Source organism: Lithobates pipiens, unplaced genomic scaffold (assembly GCF_037356315.1).
Source record: "Lithobates pipiens isolate NorthernLeopardFrog02 unplaced genomic scaffold, aLitPip1_a1.2 Scaffold_13, whole genome shotgun sequence".
Lineage (NCBI taxonomy): Eukaryota > Metazoa > Chordata > Amphibia > Anura > Ranidae > Lithobates > Lithobates pipiens.
In genome coordinates, this window is record NW_027507718.1 from 410,397,931 (window position 1) to 410,417,442 (window position 19,512).

At 44.8% G+C, this 19,512-nt stretch overlaps 1 protein-coding gene across 3 annotated transcripts in view; it reads right to left on the reverse strand.

The window, feature by feature from the left end:
- DCUN1D4 (defective in cullin neddylation 1 domain containing 4) overlaps positions 1–18,877 on the reverse strand; it is a 174,390-nt gene extending 155,513 nt beyond the window's left edge. The window contains exon 1 of one of the 3 annotated variants that reach the window (XM_077477508.1): positions 18,658–18,877. In XM_077477508.1, coding sequence (XP_077333634.1) covers positions 18,658–18,676 — 19 coding nt within the window. In that variant the 5' untranslated portion in view covers positions 18,677–18,877. The remainder of the gene's footprint in view (positions 1–18,657) is intronic. The other 2 variants (XM_077477506.1, XM_077477507.1) reach the window with 2 other exon arrangements.
- Between the last annotated feature and the right edge of the window lie 635 nt (positions 18,878–19,512).

The window sequence follows — 19,512 nt, forward strand, 5'->3', positions numbered from 1 at the left end:
GCCCATCAACGCCCACGTGCCAATCAGTGCCACATAGAAGTGCTACCTATCAGTGCAACCGATCAGTGCCCATCACTGCCACCCATCAGTGCCCATCACTGCTGCCTCATTAGCGTACATCAATGACAGGCAAAAAAAAAACCCTGTTTTATAAAAAAAAAAATTAAAAAAATTATTCAAATTTGTTCTTTTTACATTTTTTTAACAAAAAAATAAATAAAAATAAATCGCACAGGTGATCAAATACCACCAAAAGCAAGCTCTATTTGGGGGGGGGGGAATTTGTTAGAGATAGAGGACCTTAGACTGCTGGAATGCAGGGAATAAGAGGCAGCCGCGGTGCCAGGCTAGCAGCAAGCAGGAGCCTGCAGGAGATGAGGATCAAGGAAGTGCTTTTCATGGGCCCCCTAGACCCCTATTAACCAGAAGTCAACCTTTACTGTGAGCACTGTGAGGGGGACTTGTTTTGTTTCCTTTAAAGCTTTAAAAAAAAATAAAAATAAAAAAAAAATCCACAGGGATTGTGAAATCATCATCTGAAGGAAGAGCTGCCAGTTTTTCCCACAGCAATTAAACACTCCCTTAAAGTAGAACCAATTTTTATAAAAGCAAATATATATCTTTCCCCAACCTTTATTAACCACTTCAGCCCCGGACAATTTTACCCCCTTCCTTACCAGTGCACATTGTGCGATTCAGCACAGCGTCGCTTTAAATGAGAATTGCGTGGTCTTGCGACGTTGTACCCAAACAAAATTGATGTAATTTTTTCCCCACAAATAGAGCTTTCTTTTGGTGGTATTTGATCACCTCTGTGGTTTTTTATTTTTTGCGCTATAAACAAAAGAAGAGTGACAATTTTGAAAAAATACACAATACTTTTTACTTTTTGCTATAATAAATATCCAATTTAAAAAAAAAAAAAAAAAACACAAAATTTTTCCCTCAGTTTAGGCAGATACGCATTCTTCTACATACTTTTGGTGAAAAAAAAAAAGAAATCACAATAAGCGCATATAAATTGGTTTGCGCAAAAGTTATAGCGTCTACAAAATAGGGGATATATTTATGGCATTATTTTTATTATTATTTTTTTACTAGTAATGGCGGTGATCTGCTAATTTTTTCGTGACTGCGACATTGTGACGGACATATCGGACACTTTTGGGACCATTCACATAGCGATCGGTGCTATAAAATGCACCGATTACTGTGTAAATGTGACTGGCAGGGAATGGTTAACACCAGGGGGCGATGCAGGGGTTAATATGTTCCCTATAAGAGTGATTCTAACTGTGGGGGGAGGGGACTCACAAGGGGAGGAGACCGATCGGTGTTCCTCTGTACTGGGAACACACCATCGGTCTCCTCTCCCCTGACAGGACGTGGATCTGTGTGTTTACATACACAGATCCACGGTCCTGCTTTGTTCGCGTGCAATCGCGGCCGCCCGGCGGACATCGCGGCCGCCGGGCACGCGCACTGAGTCCAGAGCAACGCCGCCGGCAGCGCGCGCCCCCTATGAGGCCGGGAATGGGAGGAAGTCATATGACGCTCACCCAGGATGGGAGATCCCATCTGTGGGCCTCATATGACTATGGGTGGGTAGGGAAGTGGTTAACCACTTGCTGACCGACATACATATAAAAACATCACGTCAGCAAGTGGTTGTTACAAGTTCATGGCTAAAGCGGACAATGTGCTGATTAGTTATTTTGTAGGGCAAGGGGAGATATTGGAGGCCCAATAGATAATATTCAAAGCAGAACTTCACCCAAAAGGGGAAGTTCCACCCCTTTCTCCTCCTCCCACACCCCCCCCCCCAACTATATGGGGGGGTGGTTGCAGGTACCTGGTTTTAGCAGAAGTTTAGAACCCCATCCCCCCACCAGAAACTTCTAGGACACATCGTAGGTCCCAGGATCAAACTTTAACAATGTGTAGGCAGCAACAGCAGCAGAGGGGGGCGCCGACTCACCTTGACCTTCAGCTATTCTGAATACCTGAAGGCTGAAGTCATTCTGTAGCATTGCCGCTGCTTATACACTATTGATGCTTACATCTTCCCTTGAATAAGTCATCCATGCAGCCACGGAGCAGAATGACCACCGCCTTCAGTCATTATGAATGACTAAAGACCAAGATTATTCTGCACCTACGCCACATAAGTGACTCATTTAACGGGGGTGGTTACTTCAATAGGGGATAAGTGGCAGCACAGGTGGGTTTATATCTGTACGAGTTCACATTCAGTACAGACAATAGGATTATGCTGCCAGCAAGGACCTGTATGAGTCTAATACAGCCATGCACGAGGATTCAATCAGTGATTTAGTTCCACTTTAAAGCGGAGGTCCAGTTGTCTGTTTTTTTTTTTTTGTTTTTTTTTTAAAGTCAGCAACTACAAAACACTGTAGCGGCTGACTTTTAATAAGGGCACTTACCTGTCCAGCGAACTTGCGATGTTGGCCCCCCGAGGCCGATCCGTCCACCAGATTGGGTGCCATCGCTGCCATCCTAAGAGAAACAGGCAGTGGAGCCTTGCAGCTTCACTACAAGTTTCCTACTGCGCATGCGCGAGTCACGTGACGCTTTGTGAATGGCCCTGTAGTTTTCTGGGACACACACACATGTCCCAGAAGACAATGGGGCAGCTCGCCAAAGGAGGAGGAAGTGAAGGAACAGCGCCGTGGAATGGGAAGAGGCAAATTAGAAAGACTGCCTAGCAACAGGCATTTCTGGTAAGTAAGTATATATTTTTTGTAGAATGTTAATGTAATTTTTAATTTTAGGGTGGACCTCTGCTTTAAAGCCAGGTTCACACTGTGCTGTGTTAACACAATATCAGGTAACGCACTACACTGTCTATTGCCCTGCATTGCATTGCATTAAATAATCCAACGGGAAATTCAGATTGGATATGTTTGCAAACTTAGCCACACACATTGCAAACCAGATGCAAAACTGACAGAAATAGGAAATCTTATGACAGAACGACAAAATACGTGGCCAATTTCAGTTTCTGATCATTGAAAATCCATTTAAACAAAGACCAAGGCTTATCTTTGTCCATGTCCATACACAATACCTTGGCACTCCCCAGTAAGCAAAAACCAACCAATTGATATATTATGACAAAAACAAAAATAAAAATGTTAGCCGTTCTTAGTAAATGCTTAGATTTTATGCATTTATATGAAATTAGACATAACCAACATGTTTCTCTAAGCAACCACACTCAGGGATGTATGAAAACGACAGTTAAAGAACTCGTTTGTTTGGCCCAAGTCAGAGAGGCGGCTGATGATGTCACGACCTCTGTCAGAGAAAGCTTTTTACTCATTGACAGAATACATTGCTTACTGTGTACGGCTGAGCAAAGTTGCGGTAGACTACTCTGTGTTCTGGATATGAGACAAAGTGTTGGCTTGCACCCAAAACACAGAGCAGTATGCTGTATGTGGCCCCAGCTACATAAAATTTATACCGCACATCCAGCGGCCTCACAGGTTAGCGAGGGACATCCTTCATTTTGGTCAGTTTGGCCCAAACATACTATGTAAAGGGTGTAGAAAAATGGAGTTCTTCTTTAAGTCGTTCCAGAAATTATATATTCTATTCTATTCGATGTATAAAGGTTAAAAATCTTCTCTGTGCTGCCCCCCCAATACTTACCTGAGCTCCATCGTGATCCAGCGAGAGCCTCGCTCTCCAGATACTCTCACTGCTCATTGGCTGAGGCAGCAGCGGGAGCCATTAGCTTCTGCCAATCACAGCCAGTGAGCCCATGAGAAACCCCTTCAAAATTAAAATGAATTCTAAATTCCCCATAAGGGTGTTGGAAAAGGATAATGTGGGATTCTAACCCCCGCAATAGCTGGTCCAAACAATACCCTTTTTATATGACCTAAGACATAAAAGGGCAATTTTAAATGTCCTCCCATTACACATAAAGAGAGATTTATCTCTACCCCTGACCTGGCATCAAGTGATCTTATTTTGGGGGAAGCAGACTTCTTTTCTTGGTCAAAATACTACTTCTTTTTAAGCCTCATGCACACGAGACGCAGTTAAACGCGCGTTCAGATGCAGTTGGACAGTTTTTTCAACTGCACCTGAACTCATTCAATGTTATCCTATGTGTCCATGCACACAGTCTCGTTTTTTTCCGTTTATATGCAGTTGCGTTTAATCTCGTTTTTCCAGAAGCAAAAAAATGCGTTCAGAAACAAAAATTTCTGCGTTTCAGACGCAAAACGCGGCAAAACGCGGTAAAACGCCGCTACCGCGTTTAGCCGCGTTTGCGTTTATATGCGTTTTTAAAGGTGACCTTTTTTTTTACATTAAAAATCTCAAAAATGATTGCAAATGATGAAAAACCATTAGAAAAATATTTTAAACAATTGCAATTGCAAGTGGACAATCCACAACTTGTGGCAAGTGACGTGGCAAGTGGACAATCCACAACTTGTGGCAAGTGACGTGGCAGGTGAAGTGGCAAGTGACGTGGAAAGTGGACAATAGACAACTTGTGGCAGGTGACGTGGCAAGTGACCTGGCAGGTGACGCGGCAAGTGACTTGGCAGGTGACGTGGCAAGTGGAAAATCAACAACTTGTGGCAGGTGACTGGCATGTGACGTGGCAAGTGGACAATCCATATCTTGTGGCAGGTGACGTGGCAAGTGACGTGGCAAGTGGACAATCCACTTGTGGCAGGGGACGTGGCAAGTGACGTGGCAAGTGGACAATCCACTTGTGGAAGGTGATGTGGCAAGTGACGTGGCGAGTGGACAATCCACAACTTGTGTCAGGTGACGTGGCAAGTGGACAATCCACAACTTGTGGCAGGTGATGGGGCAAGTGATCTGGCAAGTGGACAATCCACTTGTGGCAGGGGATGTGGCAAGTGACGTGGCGAGTGGACAATCCACAACTTGTGTCAGGTGACGTGGCAAGTGGACAATCCACAACTTGTGGCAGGTGATGTGGCAAGTGATGTGGCAAGTGGACAATCCACTTGTGGCAGGTGACGTGGCAGGGGACGTGGCAAGTGGACAATCCACAACTTGTGGCAGGTGATGTGGCTGGTGACGTGGCAAGTGGACAATCCACATCTTGTGGCAGGTGACGTGGCAGGTGACGTGGAAAGTGGTGTGGCAAGTGGACAATCCACAACTTGTGGCAGGTGATGTGGCTGGTGACGTTGTAAGTGGACAATCCACAACTTGTGGCAGATGGCATGGCAGGTGACGTGGAAAGTGGACAATCCACATCTTGTGGCAAGTGACGTGGCAGGTGATGTGGCAAGTGACGTGGCAAGTGGACAATCCACAACTTGTGGCAGGTGATGTGGCAAGTGATGTGGCAGGTGATGTGACAAGTGGACAATCCACATCTTGTGGCAAGTGACGTGGCAGCTGACGTGGCAGGTGACGTGGCAAGTGACATGGCAAGTGGACAATCCACATCTCGTGGCAAGTGACGTGGCAGCTGACGTGGCAAGTGACGTGGCAGGTGACGTGGCAAGTGACATGGCAAGTGGACAATCCACATCTCGTGGCAAGTGACGTGGCAGGTGATGTGGCAAGTGACGTGGCAAGTGGACAATCCACAACTTGTGGCAGGTGACGTGGCAGGTGATGTGGCAAGTGACGTGGCAGCTGACGTGGCAAGTGGACAATCCAAAACTTGTGGCAGGTGACGTGGCAGGTGACGTGGCAAGTGACGCGGCAGGTGACGTGGCAAGTGATGTGGCAAGTGGACAATCCACAGCTTGTGGCAAGTGACGTGGCAAGTGGACAATCCACAACTTGTGGCAGGTGACGTGGCAAGTGAACAATCCACAACTTGTGGCAGGTGACGTGGCAAGTGACGTGGCAGGTGAAGTGGCAAGTGACGCGGCAAGTAGACAATCCACAACTTGTGGCAGGTGATGTGGCAAGTGACGTGGCAGGTGATGTGGCAAGTCACGTGGCAAGTGGACAATCCACAACTTGTGGCAGGTGATGTGGCTGGTGACGTGTCAAGTGGACAATCCACATCTCGTGGCAAGTGACGTGGCAGCTGACGTGGCAAGTGACGTGGCAAGTGGACAATCCAAAACTTGTGGCAGGTGACGTGGCAAGTGATGTGGCAGGTGACGTGGCAAGTGATGTGGCAAGTGGACAATCCACAGCTTGTGGCAAGTGACGTGGCAAGTGGACAATCCACAACTTGTGGCAGGTGACGTGGCAGGTGACGTGGCAAGTGAACAATCCACAACTTGTGGCAGGTGACGTGGCAAGTGACGTGGCAGGTGATGTGGCAAGTGACGCGGCAAGTAGACAATCCACAACTTGTGGCAGGTAATGTGGCTGGTGACGTGGCAAGTGGACAATCCACAGCTTGTGGCAGGTGGCATGGCAGATGACGTGGAAAGTGGACAATCCACATCTCGTGGCAAGTGACGTGGCAGGTGATGTGGCAAGTGACGTGGCAAGTGGACAATCCACAATTTGTGGCAGGTGACGTGGCAGGTGATGTGGCAAGTGGACAATCCCCAACTTGTGGCAAGTGACGTGGCAAGTGGACAATACACAACTTGTGGCAGGTGCCGTGGCAAGTGACACGGCAAATGCAAGTGTACAACTGCTCTCTATGCTGCTGCTGCTCACTCTGATCAAAATAGCAGAAATAGTTAAAAAAAATGCTTTGAGAGCTTGGGGAGGGTCTACATGATGTTATTTTTATAAACGCGTCTAAACGCAAACGCGTCTAAACGCGACATGCAAACGCGGCAAAACGCGCGTTTCTAAACGCGCGTTTCAGCTTTTTTTTAACAGAGGTTTCATCTGCGTCTCGTGTGCATGAGGCCTTAGTGTACTGTCTTGAACAGAAAAAAAAAATAAAAATAAAAAAAAAAAAACAATTCTGTTCTGCTGGCTCCAAGAAATTTATTTATATATATATATATATATATATATATATATATATATATATATATATATATATATATATATATATATATATATATTTGATATATTATTTTTTTTTTGGGTGGGAACCCCTTCATCTTTAGGAGGAAATTCTATTCCCTTTCCACAAAGAAAATATCAAAACAATCTTAGCCAGAACAACAAAATGGGGTTCCACATGGCCTGGCCTTTTAGGTCAGGTTACCTTGCCAAGCTTTAAGCAATATTGCCCTTTTAGAAAAAATGATCAGTGTTGCTGCTCTTGTTGTGGCATTACCCGATTTGACTGCAGTGAAAACTAGAAAAATCTACTACATCCAAAAGCAACAGATGCATGGCTATGGTCAGGTGTGGTACCAAGAGGCAAGACTGTTAAGACTGAAATCCCATATGCTCAGGTTTATTGTTAACCAGATGGAAGCCAAAGCAGGGCCCAGGCAAAAAGCAGAAGCATATCAAGCTCTTATAAGCAAAGATTAAGTCCTTCTGGTCATCTGACTTAGGCTAGAATTCTCAAATGAAAAATCCATGTCTTTTTAGAACCTGAGAGTGTGCCATGTCCCATATCAAAAAATAAATAAATAAATAAAAAAACACACATTTGAATGAAAACACATGATTTATGCCGCGTACACACGATCAGAATTCCGGCCAGAAAAAGACCGATGAGAGCTTTTCATCGGAAAATGCGACCGTGTGTATGCTCCATCAGAATTTAGCTGTCTGAATTTCACCAGCCAAAAATTTATAGCATGTTCTCAATTTTCCCGACGGAAAAACTTTCTATCGGAAATTCGGATCATGTGTATGCAATTCCGACACGCCAAAAATCACGCATGCTCAGATTCAACTATGAGACAGAAGCTATTGAGCTTCCTTTTTCTAGTCCCGTTGTACGTCACCGCGTTCTAAACGATCGGAATTTGGTGTGACCATGTATAGGCAAGACAGCTTGAGTGGAATTCCGCCGGGAAAACCATCAGAGCTTTTTCCGACGAGAATTCCGATCGTGTGTACGCGGTATAAGAGATTGATGCACAGGAAATTCCTAGCATTTCACCCTTGTAAACCCCCATGTGCTACATCTCGTACAGATTGCAGATATGAAACCTTCAATTTGCTCAGACATGCCCTCTCATGGAAGAGTCAAATCTTCTTCTTCCTCTAAACCAGAGACTGGGATCCTAAAAGTACCTGGCTAGGTGTCCCTAGCTGAGGATCTGATAAAATATTGAGAGCCCTAGTTCTGAGATAACTGGTCTGAAGGAGCAAAAAGACAGAAACCATCTACCCCCTACTTAGAATTTAAATGGTCCATTAAGGAAGCAGTAATCTTAACAAAAAAGTGCGCTGTCCCTTTAACCACTTGCCTACTGGGTATTTTTGCCCCCTTCCTGCCCAGGCCAATTTTCAGCTTTTAGCATTGTCATACTTTGATAACAACTGCATGGTCATGCAACACACAAGCTTGCTAAAGAAGCTGAGCGTAAAAATGGACTAGCCAAGCATGTCTCCAGACCTAAACCCTGCTGAGCTGAGCATCTGTGGGGCATCCTCAAAAGGAAGGTGGAGGAGCACAAGAGGTCTCCAACATCCACCAGCTCCGTGATGTCGTCATGGAGGTGTGAAAGAGGACTCCAGTGGCAACCTATGAAGCTCTGGTGAATTCCATGCCCAAGAGGGTTAGGGCAGTGCTGGAAAATAATGGTGGCCACACAAAATATTTACACTTTGGGTCCAATTAAGGGTGTACTCACTTTTGTTGCCAGCGGTTTAGACATTAATGGCTGTGTGTTGAGTTATTTTGAGGGGACAGGAAAAGTACACTACTGTACATTGTAGCAAAGTGTAATTTCTTCAGTGTTGTCACATGAAAAGATATAATAAAATATTTACAAAAATGTGAGGGGTGTACTTACTTTTGTGAGATACTGTATATACTTAGGGTGGATTTGATTTAAATCACAATTAAAGCGTTTGTTAACCCCCCCTCCCCCCCCCAAAAAAAATAAACAAACACACATGAATCCTGTCTTTAACCACTTAACAACCGCCCATTGCCGATTAACGGCTTCAGGGCGGTTGTTTAACTCTGAGAGGCCGTTAATTAACGGCCTCCCAGAATTCTGCTCTCGCGCGCCCCCTGGGGCGCGCACACGAGAGCATCCGTGACCGCTGGGTCCAGTGGACCTGGCGCATCACGAATCACGGTAAACGGCCGCTCATCGCGGCCGTTTACCACGTGATCGCTCCGTCAAATGACGGAGTGATCACTTGTAAACAAGCCAGCGTCATGTTATGACGCCGGTTCCTCCCTCCCCCTCTCTGTACCGATCGGTACAGCGGAGGGGGAGGAGATCGGTGTCAGCAGCGATGTGGGCTGCATCTGCAGTGCCCACATCGCTGCTCACCAAAAATTAACCCCTCGATTCCCTGCATTACTCTGCAATACCCTGCCATTACTCTGCATTACTCTGCAATGCCCTGCCATTGCCCTGCAACACTCCGCAACGCCCTGCAACACCCCGCAACACTCCGCAACACTCCGCCACTACCCTGCAACACTCTGCAATGCTCTGCAACACCCGCCAATACCCTGCAACACTCTGCAATGCTCTGCAACACCCGCCAATACCCTGCAATGCTCTGCAACGCAGTACTCTGCAACGCCATACTCTGAGATACCCAGCCATAGTCGGTGATACCCTGCAATACCCAGCCATAGACATCCCCCCCCCTCCCGCCGCCTTCCGCCCTCCGCCCTCCGGTGCTTCTACCGAATCGCTAATACGATCAAAGCCAGAATCTTTTTTTTTTTTCAGGCTTCCCAGCTTAGAGGTGAGATGTGGGTCTTATTGACCCCACATCTCACTGTAAAGAGGACCTGTCATGCCATATTCCTATTACAAGGGATGTTTACATTCCTTGTAATAGGAATAAAAGTGATCAAAAAAATTATTTTTGGGGAAAAAAATGTCAAACTAAAATAAATAAAGTAAAATGAACAATAAAAAAAAATGTTTTTTTTAAAGCGCCCCTGTCCCCATGTGCTCGCATGCAGAAGCGAACGCATACGTAAGTCCCGCCCACATATGAAAACGGTGTTCAAACCACACATGTGAGGTATCGCTGCGAACGTTAGAGCGAGAGCAATAATTCTAGCCCTAGACCTCCTCTGTAACTCAAAACATGTAACCAGTAAAAAAAAATTAAATCGTCGCCTATGGGGATTTTTAAGTAGCGACGTTTGGCGCCATTCCACGAGCGTGTGCAATTTTGAAGAGTGACATATTAGGTATCTATTTACTCAGCGTAACTTCATCTTTCACATTATGCAAAAATTGGGCTAACTTTACTGTGTTTTTTTTTTTTTTTTTAAGCACAAAACTGTTTTTTTTCCAAAAAAAAGCATTCGAAAAATTACTGCGCAAATACCGTGCGAGATAAAAAGTTGCAACGACCACCATTGTATTCTCCAGGGTGTTTGCTAAAAAAACATATATAATGTTTTGGGGTTCTGTGTAATTTTCTAGCAAATAAATGATGATTTTTACATGTAGGAGAGAAATGTCAGAATTGTCCTGGGTGCTCCAGAACGCCTGATGGCGCTCCATGCATGTTGGGCCTCTGTATGTGGCCACACTGTGTAAAAGTCTCACACATGTGGTATCGCCATACTCGGGAGTAATAGCAGAATGTGTTTTGGGGTGTAATTTGTGGTATGCATATGCTGTGTGTGAGAAATAACCTGATAATATGACAATTTTGTGAAAAAAAAAAAAAAAAAGTAAAAAGAATCTTGATTTTGCAAAGAAAAACTCATCATGCCTCTTACTAAATACCTTGGAATGTCTTCTTTCCAAAAAGGGGTCATTTGGGGGGTATTTGTACTTTTCTGGCATGTTAGGGTCTCAAGAATTGAAATAGGCCGTCAGTACTTCAGGTGTGATCAATTTTCAGATATTGGCACCATAGCTTGTGGACTCTATAACTTTCACAAAGACCAAATAATATCCACCAATTTGTACTTATTTTTACCAAAGATATGTAGTGGTATAAATTTTGGCCAAAATTTATGAAGAAAAAAATTACTAATCTGCTAAATTTTCTAACAGGAACAAAGAAAAATTCATTTTTTTACAGAATTTTCGGTATTTTTTCTTTTATAGCACAAAAAATAAAAAACCCAGCGGTGATTAAATACCACCAAAAGAAAGCTCAATTTGTGTGAAAAAAAGGACAAAAATTTCATATAGGTCCAGTGTTGCATGACTGAGTAATTGTCATTCAAAATGCGAGAGCACCGAAAGCTGAAAATTGGTCTGGTTATTAAGGGTGTTTAAGTGCCCAGTGGTCAAGTGGTTAAAGCATGTTATATGATACAGGGCTTGTCCTGTAACATTTGGCCCCCTGTAACACCTAAAAAACCTGGCTGATCCTGACAGTTTCTGCCTGCCCCTCTGTAAATTGACCACGGTGTATCATGACTGCTGAGATCAGACACCGTGGTCAGTTTGCATGCCTCCATTATCAGAAACCTGCTATCTGCTCTCCTCTCTACTCCTGTGTCCTCCTCCCCCCTCCCCTGTCTGTGTGAGACACCTTTCCTGCTGCTCTCATAACACTAACCTGTATACACCATCAGCACTTACTCCTATTTCAGTGACCCCCTCTGGGAATGATTAAAGCCTATTTCACATGAACGATCCGTTCAGGTCCGCCTGTCAGTTTTTTAGGCGTACCTAAACAGATGCTCCATAGACCTCTATGGAGGGACGGATGTCAGCGGTGACATGTCTGCTGACATCCGACCCGCTCCGAACTGAAAAGGTGTGACGGAGGAAAAACCTACTTTTCCATCCATCTGAGGATCAGATCGGGTGATGACGGACTCTATGGTCTGTCCTCATTCGATCCCCCATAGGGGAGAGCGGCGCTCTGACAGGTCCGTCCCTGCAGCTTACTTCCTCTATGTCTCCGTGCAAAGGTAAAGCATAAATGGGCAACTATGCATCGCATAGTGACACAGGAGCCAGCGATGTCACCGCTGTCCCCTGTAGTCCGGAGCGTCAATCTTCATCCGGGTATCGCTGCTCCGGCCACTCATAGTGCCGGAGCAGCCATGACGTCACTCCCGCGCATGCGCACGGGAGCCGCCACTAAAGCGTATCGCCGTTAGCAGCATGCTGCTAACAGTGAAAGTGCGCCTGCGCGTCGCTGTCTACGGCGCATGCGCTGTAGACAGCTGTGACGGTCTTTTAGTAAATATCTCCTAAACTGTGTAGGTTTAGGAGATATTTCTTGGACCTACAGGTAAGCCTTAATCTAGGCTTATCTGTACGTCAAAGTGGTTTGTAAGGGTTTACAACCATTTTAAGGGGGCCATTTTTCTGTTATTTTTTTAAATGACAATTTTTTTTTTTTTTTTTGCATTTAGGCCCTTTTCACACGAACGGCTGTTCTGCTGCAGTTAAAAGCATTTAATTTGTTCTGTGAAATTCAAGACTCCAGGCACTGCGATCAGCTACAATTGCACAGTGCGATTACATGCAGTTGCGTTTAGTTGCGGTAGCAATTCCCATAGTAACCCTTTTTTTTTTTTTATTGACTTTTTTTTTGGGTCCCTTGAATCTACCCATGATGCATTTCGGTCCTCTGAATTTCCTCTGAATTTCAAAACCATCTATTTCCATCTAGATCTTTTTTCTTGCTATCTGCAGGTGAAATAGTACACTGCGATTACCTGCGGTTATGTGCAGATAGCTACGCTAAATCGTTCCTGGATGCGGTCAATACTTTATATACTAGTATCATTTTTTCTATCCGCACTGGGCTGAAACAACTAATCGATTAATCGACAACTAATCAATTATGAAATTAATCGATTACTATTTTCATAATTGATTAATCGGCCAGTAACATAATGGGGTTAAAAAAAAAACTAAAATGAACCCTTTATAGTACAAAAAGAGCAAATAATCACTACTGTAAATATTACTTTCACTGTCCTACAGTAAAAAAATGAACCCCTTACAGTAGTGATAATCTGCTTATTTATTTATTTATTTTTTGTACTATAAAGTGCTTATTTTCGTTTTTTTTAACCCCATTATGTTACTAAACGTCTTAGGCCTGGTTCACATCTATGTGTTTATTGGTACTTTTTTTCAGAAATGCACTAGCATAGAAGCTGCAGAAACGCATGTAATGCGTTTTTGCAGCAATTTGTGTTTTTTAATCTGCCCCAAAAAAATGCAAATTGCAGTAAAATCACGTACGCAAAAAGCACTGCAGAAACAGATCAAAAGAAAACTGCATAGGTGTGTACCGAGCCTTATGCTGGTCCTACGGATCCATTTTCAGATGAGAATATTCAGACGAGAAATCTTTGTACATTCGCTGAATGAAATAATTTTGTTTGAAATTTTCACTTGTTTTTAACATTCTGTTTTTAAAATGAATGTCATTTCTGAACGAAAAGCCACATACACTGCCTGAAAATTCCTTTGACTAAGAAGTTTTCTATTATTTCCAAATTGTCCCGTCACTGTGGTTGAAAATGAACGTCAATTTTTTTTTACAGGTTATTAACCAATTAATCGAAACAATAAATCGGCCAACTAATCGATTATGAAAATAATCGTTAGTTGCAGCCCTAATCCGCACCAAACTGCATGTAACTAAATCGCAGCTAAACGCAGTGTGTGAATGGGGCCATAGGAAAGCATTGTGTGCTTTTAGCGGCGGTAGAAAACTATAAAATCCGCAGCTAAAAGCACAATTCTATCCGCCCGTGTGAAAGGGGCTTTAAGTCCAAATATGAGATCTGAGGACTTTTTGACCCTAGATCTCATATTTAGGAGGATCTGTCATGCTTTTGTAATAGGAATAAAAAAGTGACCCAAATTTAATTTTTATAAAAAAAAAAAAAAAAAATACAATAAACAAAATAAGAAAAAAAAAGTGCCCCGTCCCGACGAGTTCGCTCGCAGAAGCAAACGCATACATGAGTAGCGCCTGCATATGAAAACGGTGGTCAAACCACACATGTGAGGTATTGGCATGATCGCTAGAGCAAGAGAAATAATTCTCACCCTAGACCTCCTCTGTAACTCAAAAAATGCAACCTGTAAAAAAAATTTAAACATCGCCTATGGAGATTTTTAAGGGTAAAAGTCTAATGCCATTCCACGAGCGGGTGCAACTTTGAAGTGTGACATGCTGGGCATCAATTTACTCGGTGTAACATTATCTTTCACAGATTGGCCTAACTTTACTGTTGTCTCATTTTTTTTTTTTTATTTAAAAAAGTGCATTTTTGCCAAAAAAAAAGTGCTCTTGTAAGACTGCTGCGCAAATATGGTGTAACAAAAAGTATTGCAATGAGCGCCATTTTATTTTCTAGGGCGTTAGAAAAAAAAATGTATAATGTTTGGGGGTTCTAAGTAATTTTCTAGCAAAAAAAAAGTGTTTAGTATTGAGAATTTGTACATTGCATCAGACTGATATGTATAATAACTGAGCGCAAGGTTTTCATTACATAAAAGTAATTTAAAGTGGTTGTAAACCCTTGCAAACCACTTTGACCTACAGTTAAGCCTAGATTAAGGCTTACCTGTAGGTCCAAGCAATATCTCCTAAACCTATATGGTTTAGGAGATATTCGCCCGAAAACGGGCACCACTGTCTACGGCGCATGCGCCGTAGACAGCGGCGCGCAGGCGCACTGAGCGCGGCATTCTCAGCGACGGAGCTGCCGCGCGTGTTGGCTCCCGTGCGCATGCGCGGGAGTGACGTCATCGCGGCTTCGTCGAATGCCAGCGGCGGACCTGCGAGACCCCACCAACAAGATGGATGCGGCGGACTACAGGGGACAGCGGCGACTTTGCTGGCTCCTATGTCAGGTAAGTGACACATAATGGGCTACTATGCGATGCATAGTAGTCCATTATGCTTTGCCTTTGCAGGGAATGAAAGAGGAAGTAAACTCATCAGGGTTTACTTCCTCTTTAAGAAGCAGTGCTGGGCTCCTCTGCAAGAGGGAGGACCTGAGAACTGCTGCCAGGTCAGGGTGTATAAAAGTTTTAAAACTTGAAATTACACATACCACATTACAAGTCTTCTTAGGCTTAAAAATTCTATCCACCAAGTATAAAAAGGAGGGCTATGTCTGCTTAAACTAAGTACAAGCAGAAAATGCTGCACAGAAAAATCCCAATATTCACTCAAAATGCCCAGACTTATCTTAGATAAGAAAGATGTAGCAGCTAAGGAAGAGCCACCTGGGTTCACCCTTCTACACCATATACCCACCTTACCAAGTCTCTGACTAGGGAGCACCAAACCACACCAAGGTCAAGCAAGGCGCACTACGTTGTTCTCCAGGCCATAATCCATAGGCATGTGGGAACATACGGAACACAGCCAAGGCCACCGGAGTTGATCCCAACACTTTTGCAGGGGACAAGGTCCAGCTTATCAGAAAGGGAAATCCTAAGGTAAGAAGACAAGACACAGTGTAGTGGAAACAAAATACAAAGAGGTGGGACTGATGCCCACAATCACCAGACTCAAGGAAACAAAGTAAAGGTTACAATGTGTACACCTGGACAGTGATACACAATGAAACCAAGGATGAGAAGGGTGGAAGGGACTTTCAGGCTGGAAAGGGTCCTGTGCGTCTTTAGCTCCGAATCAGTTTTGAAAATTCAGGCGGAAATTCGCAATGGACCCCCTGCTGTGAGCCGCGGTCGCAACATGTCTGAACCCAGCCTCAATCTTTTTGCTTTCTTTTCCTGTGAAAGGCAAAGCCAACTGTCTCTTGGGTAGCTGTCCTTGAAGACGATTAGGGAAATAAGAACACATATGCGCTATTGCATCCACTTTTCTTCTGGGTAGCTATACACAAACTGACTTTAATGCAGTATGAGATGTCAATGCACCCCCCACAATCCTGTGAACCCAAAAACAAGTTGACTACAATCAATGTGTAGTTGATCATGATGATCATGATCAATGATGATGTGCAGTTTGCGGCGATTACTTCCGGGTGCATTCTTGCGTCATACGCGTTACGTCACGTACCTCATGACTTCCTCAGGGAATTCCCTGAGGAAGTCACAAGGTACGTGACATAACGCGTAGGACGCAAGCATGCAACCGGAAGTAATCGCCGCAAACTGGAAGTCTTTACTGCTGACCGGAAGTAAACATCACAATACCAGAAGTAACGTAGGTGGTGGCGGCAAATGCTTGTTTACCATTTGTTTGGCCATTTTGTTGCATTTTTAGTGTAAGCAGCCACTTTTTAAGTTTAATACATCTAGTCTGTTATTTGGATAACCCTCTATTGGAGATTATTCATCTTCACATGTGGATAATGTCTATCCATGCAAGCACTCATCTAACACTTCTAGTGGACGCTCATCTTTGCATCTGGCAGAGTTGTATTACGGATCCAAGGGCCTGTACAGTTGTATTATGGATCCAAGGGCCTGTACAGATGGTTAAGGCATTCATTTAAGGCATTTTTAAATGCCGATGAGGTAAGAGCACTGTCAGCGCACCAGTGGAATTGTAATCAACGTCTGGCAGTGGGAATCTCATCAGCAAGAGCACATTCACCCACTTGGATGCCATTTTTGAACTATTTTTGGTTGACACCATTTTTTTGCACTTTGTCAGCACTTTAGACCTTGTTTTGCACTGTATGGACTGTGAGCACTTTTTTGCATCGAGCACGTTATATTATTTTATTATATTTAGTCAGTTTTACAGACTTTATATGTCATTTGCTTTAGCACTTTATATTATTTTATTACATATATTTAGTCAGCTTTTACAGACTTCATATATCTTCTGCTTGACGACATTCATTCATTAGGAGGTTATCTGCATTATTTGCACAATTTTTATTTCTAGTTTATGTGATTGGTGATCACTATTTGATTTTGCAGCATTTCCATTCATATAAGCACTTGTTACCTATAGTAGCGCAGAGGTCTTTTCACTATTCAAGGTGTATGAGACACAGAACAAAATAGGGATGACATTGACTGACTCCAGCCTACAGCAGGGACCAGTGATTAAGTTGACATGTGTTAGTACCCTCTAGATAGGTCCCTTTACACAACACCATAGATTGGCCCATTAATGCAGCCCCCTAAATCGGCCCAATAACTATCAGTCCATTTACAACAAGTCTCGATAAACCCCAGGCGCCAGGGGGACCAGAAAACGCACCCTGGCGCCTAGGCTGCCACTAGCCCACTCACTGCAACTCCCGATGCCCCAGACATGCAGTGCTATTATATTTAACACTGACTGCCATTCCTCCTCCCTTCTCCACACTCTACACAGCGCTTGATGCCTGCCAGAGCCACTGAGTGTGTGAAACCGACACGTGAGAGAGAGGATCTGTCAGAATTGAGCTTGATGTCGGGGGTGGGTGGGACCCGGCCAGGGTGGGCGGGACCCAGCAGCTTTCAAACACCAGCCAATGAGATGAGATCTGGGCGGCCCACTACATGTGCCAGTGCCACCTGCCAGTGCCACCTGGCAGTGCTGTCAGTGCCACCTGCCAGTGCTGTCAGTTCCAAACCAGTCCCACTAACCAGTGCCACATGCCAACCAGTGCCACCTGCCAGTGCCATCTGTCAGTTCTAAACCAGTGCCACCTGCCAGTGCCATATGTTGCCAGCCTTACTCTTTCTGGCCAGCCCATAACCCTGATTTAACAGCGCTACATTGGCGTTACTGACTGGGTGCTCCGTTGTGAAAATGACTGGCCTTGCCTCGGGAGCCGACAATCCATACCACTCTTAAAAAAACTGGCTCCTAACTTTTTTAACTGAACCTAGATTCAAAACAAATTTGTCAAGCCCTAATTTGCAAGGCGCCCCAGGCAGGCACCATTTACGTGGTCCTCCATAGATTGGCACCATTTATGAGGCACCCCTAGACTGGAACCATTTACCTGGTCCCCTGTAGATCAGCACCATTTATGAGGCACTCCTAAATGGGCACAATTCACATGCTCATATTTAGATTGGCATCATTTATGAGGTACCCCTAGATTGACAACACTTACATGCCCCCCCATAGATCGGCACCATTTACGTGGCCCCCACCTCCCGTAGATCGGCACCATTTACGTGGCCCCCACCTCCCGTAGATCGCACCATTTACGTGGCCCCCACCTCCCGTAGATCTGCACCATTTACGTGGCCCCTGTAGATCAGCAGCATTTACAAGGTGTCCCTTAGTTTGGCCCCATTTACACTGTCCTACTGAATAAGCTCCTTGTTCAGTAAACAAATCAGAACAGACTGACCTCCATAGACACCATAGCAGGTATATTATACATAATACCAGTACTATCCCATACACCTGAACCACAAATCTGACAGCAGCTGCCTTTCCGCACCCCGCCACCAGGGGGCGCACTAACATCTGCCACTTCTCTCTCCCCTCCCCCAGGAGGTACCCTGAGGCAGTCATTTGGGTGGAGGAGGGTGATGATGTCAGCTTCATAACCCACACAGGGGGATGGGGAAGCGGCAGACGGCCATGGCGGCCGCTATTATTACGCAGCAGCCGCACAACCTCTCCCCCCCTATTGGAAGACTCGGGACTACATACTACAACGTCCCCCTACAATGACAGGCAGCGGGTGGAGGGGAGCCGGCCGCGGCCTGTACTTACTGACAGCATCCGAGTGCATTTTCGTGTGACGCAGACACACAGCCACTAACAGCCGGTCCCCCCACTTCAGCTCCTCGACCCGCACTCACTTCGCAGGACACACGCACACCGCTCAGCCCGGCCCCCCGCTGCTTCGGATTGGTGGACGGTTCCAGAGCCCCCTCCCCTCTGTCTCCCAGATTGGCTGCGGGGTGAACGGGGCGGTGCTAGGAAGGTTGCGGGAACCCGGGGCGGATCTTATTGTTTCGATAGGGGAGCCAATTTCTGGATGACGTCATTATCGGGTTTAAGGACGGCCCGCCCACAAGTAGTCAGGAATCGATGAAGCTATTGGTAACTCGGCCATTGATGTACGCTCCTCAAATAAAGATCCCTAGACTAACTTGAGGTGACGTCATAAGCAGCTGTTGTGGAAGCCGTGTTATTGGTCGGTAGCGAAAGTGGGCGGGGATGTGAGTCCCGCCCTCTTGTTTTTATCAGGGGTGTCTGAGAGTGTGAGTGATGAATTACTAGTAGCAGGGATGAATTCACATTCAATGGGGGGGGGGGGGGGGGATTTACTAAAGACAAATAGCCTGTGCACATTGCCAGAGAAGTTGTACTCAGCAAGAGATTTTGCTCCAGGGCTTAGTAAATTATGTGATGCTTCACTGTGCAAAAAAAATGCCCAATCACATGCATGGAAATAATAAAAAAAAGGTCAATTTTGCTTGCACGTGATTGGATGGTGGAAGTCAGCAGAGCTCCCCCTAATTTACTAAGCTCTGTAACAAATGCTCTTGCAAAGTATTTGCCTTTAGTAAATCAGCTCTATTGCGTATAATTATCTAGAAGAACTTCCCCATACCGTGGTAA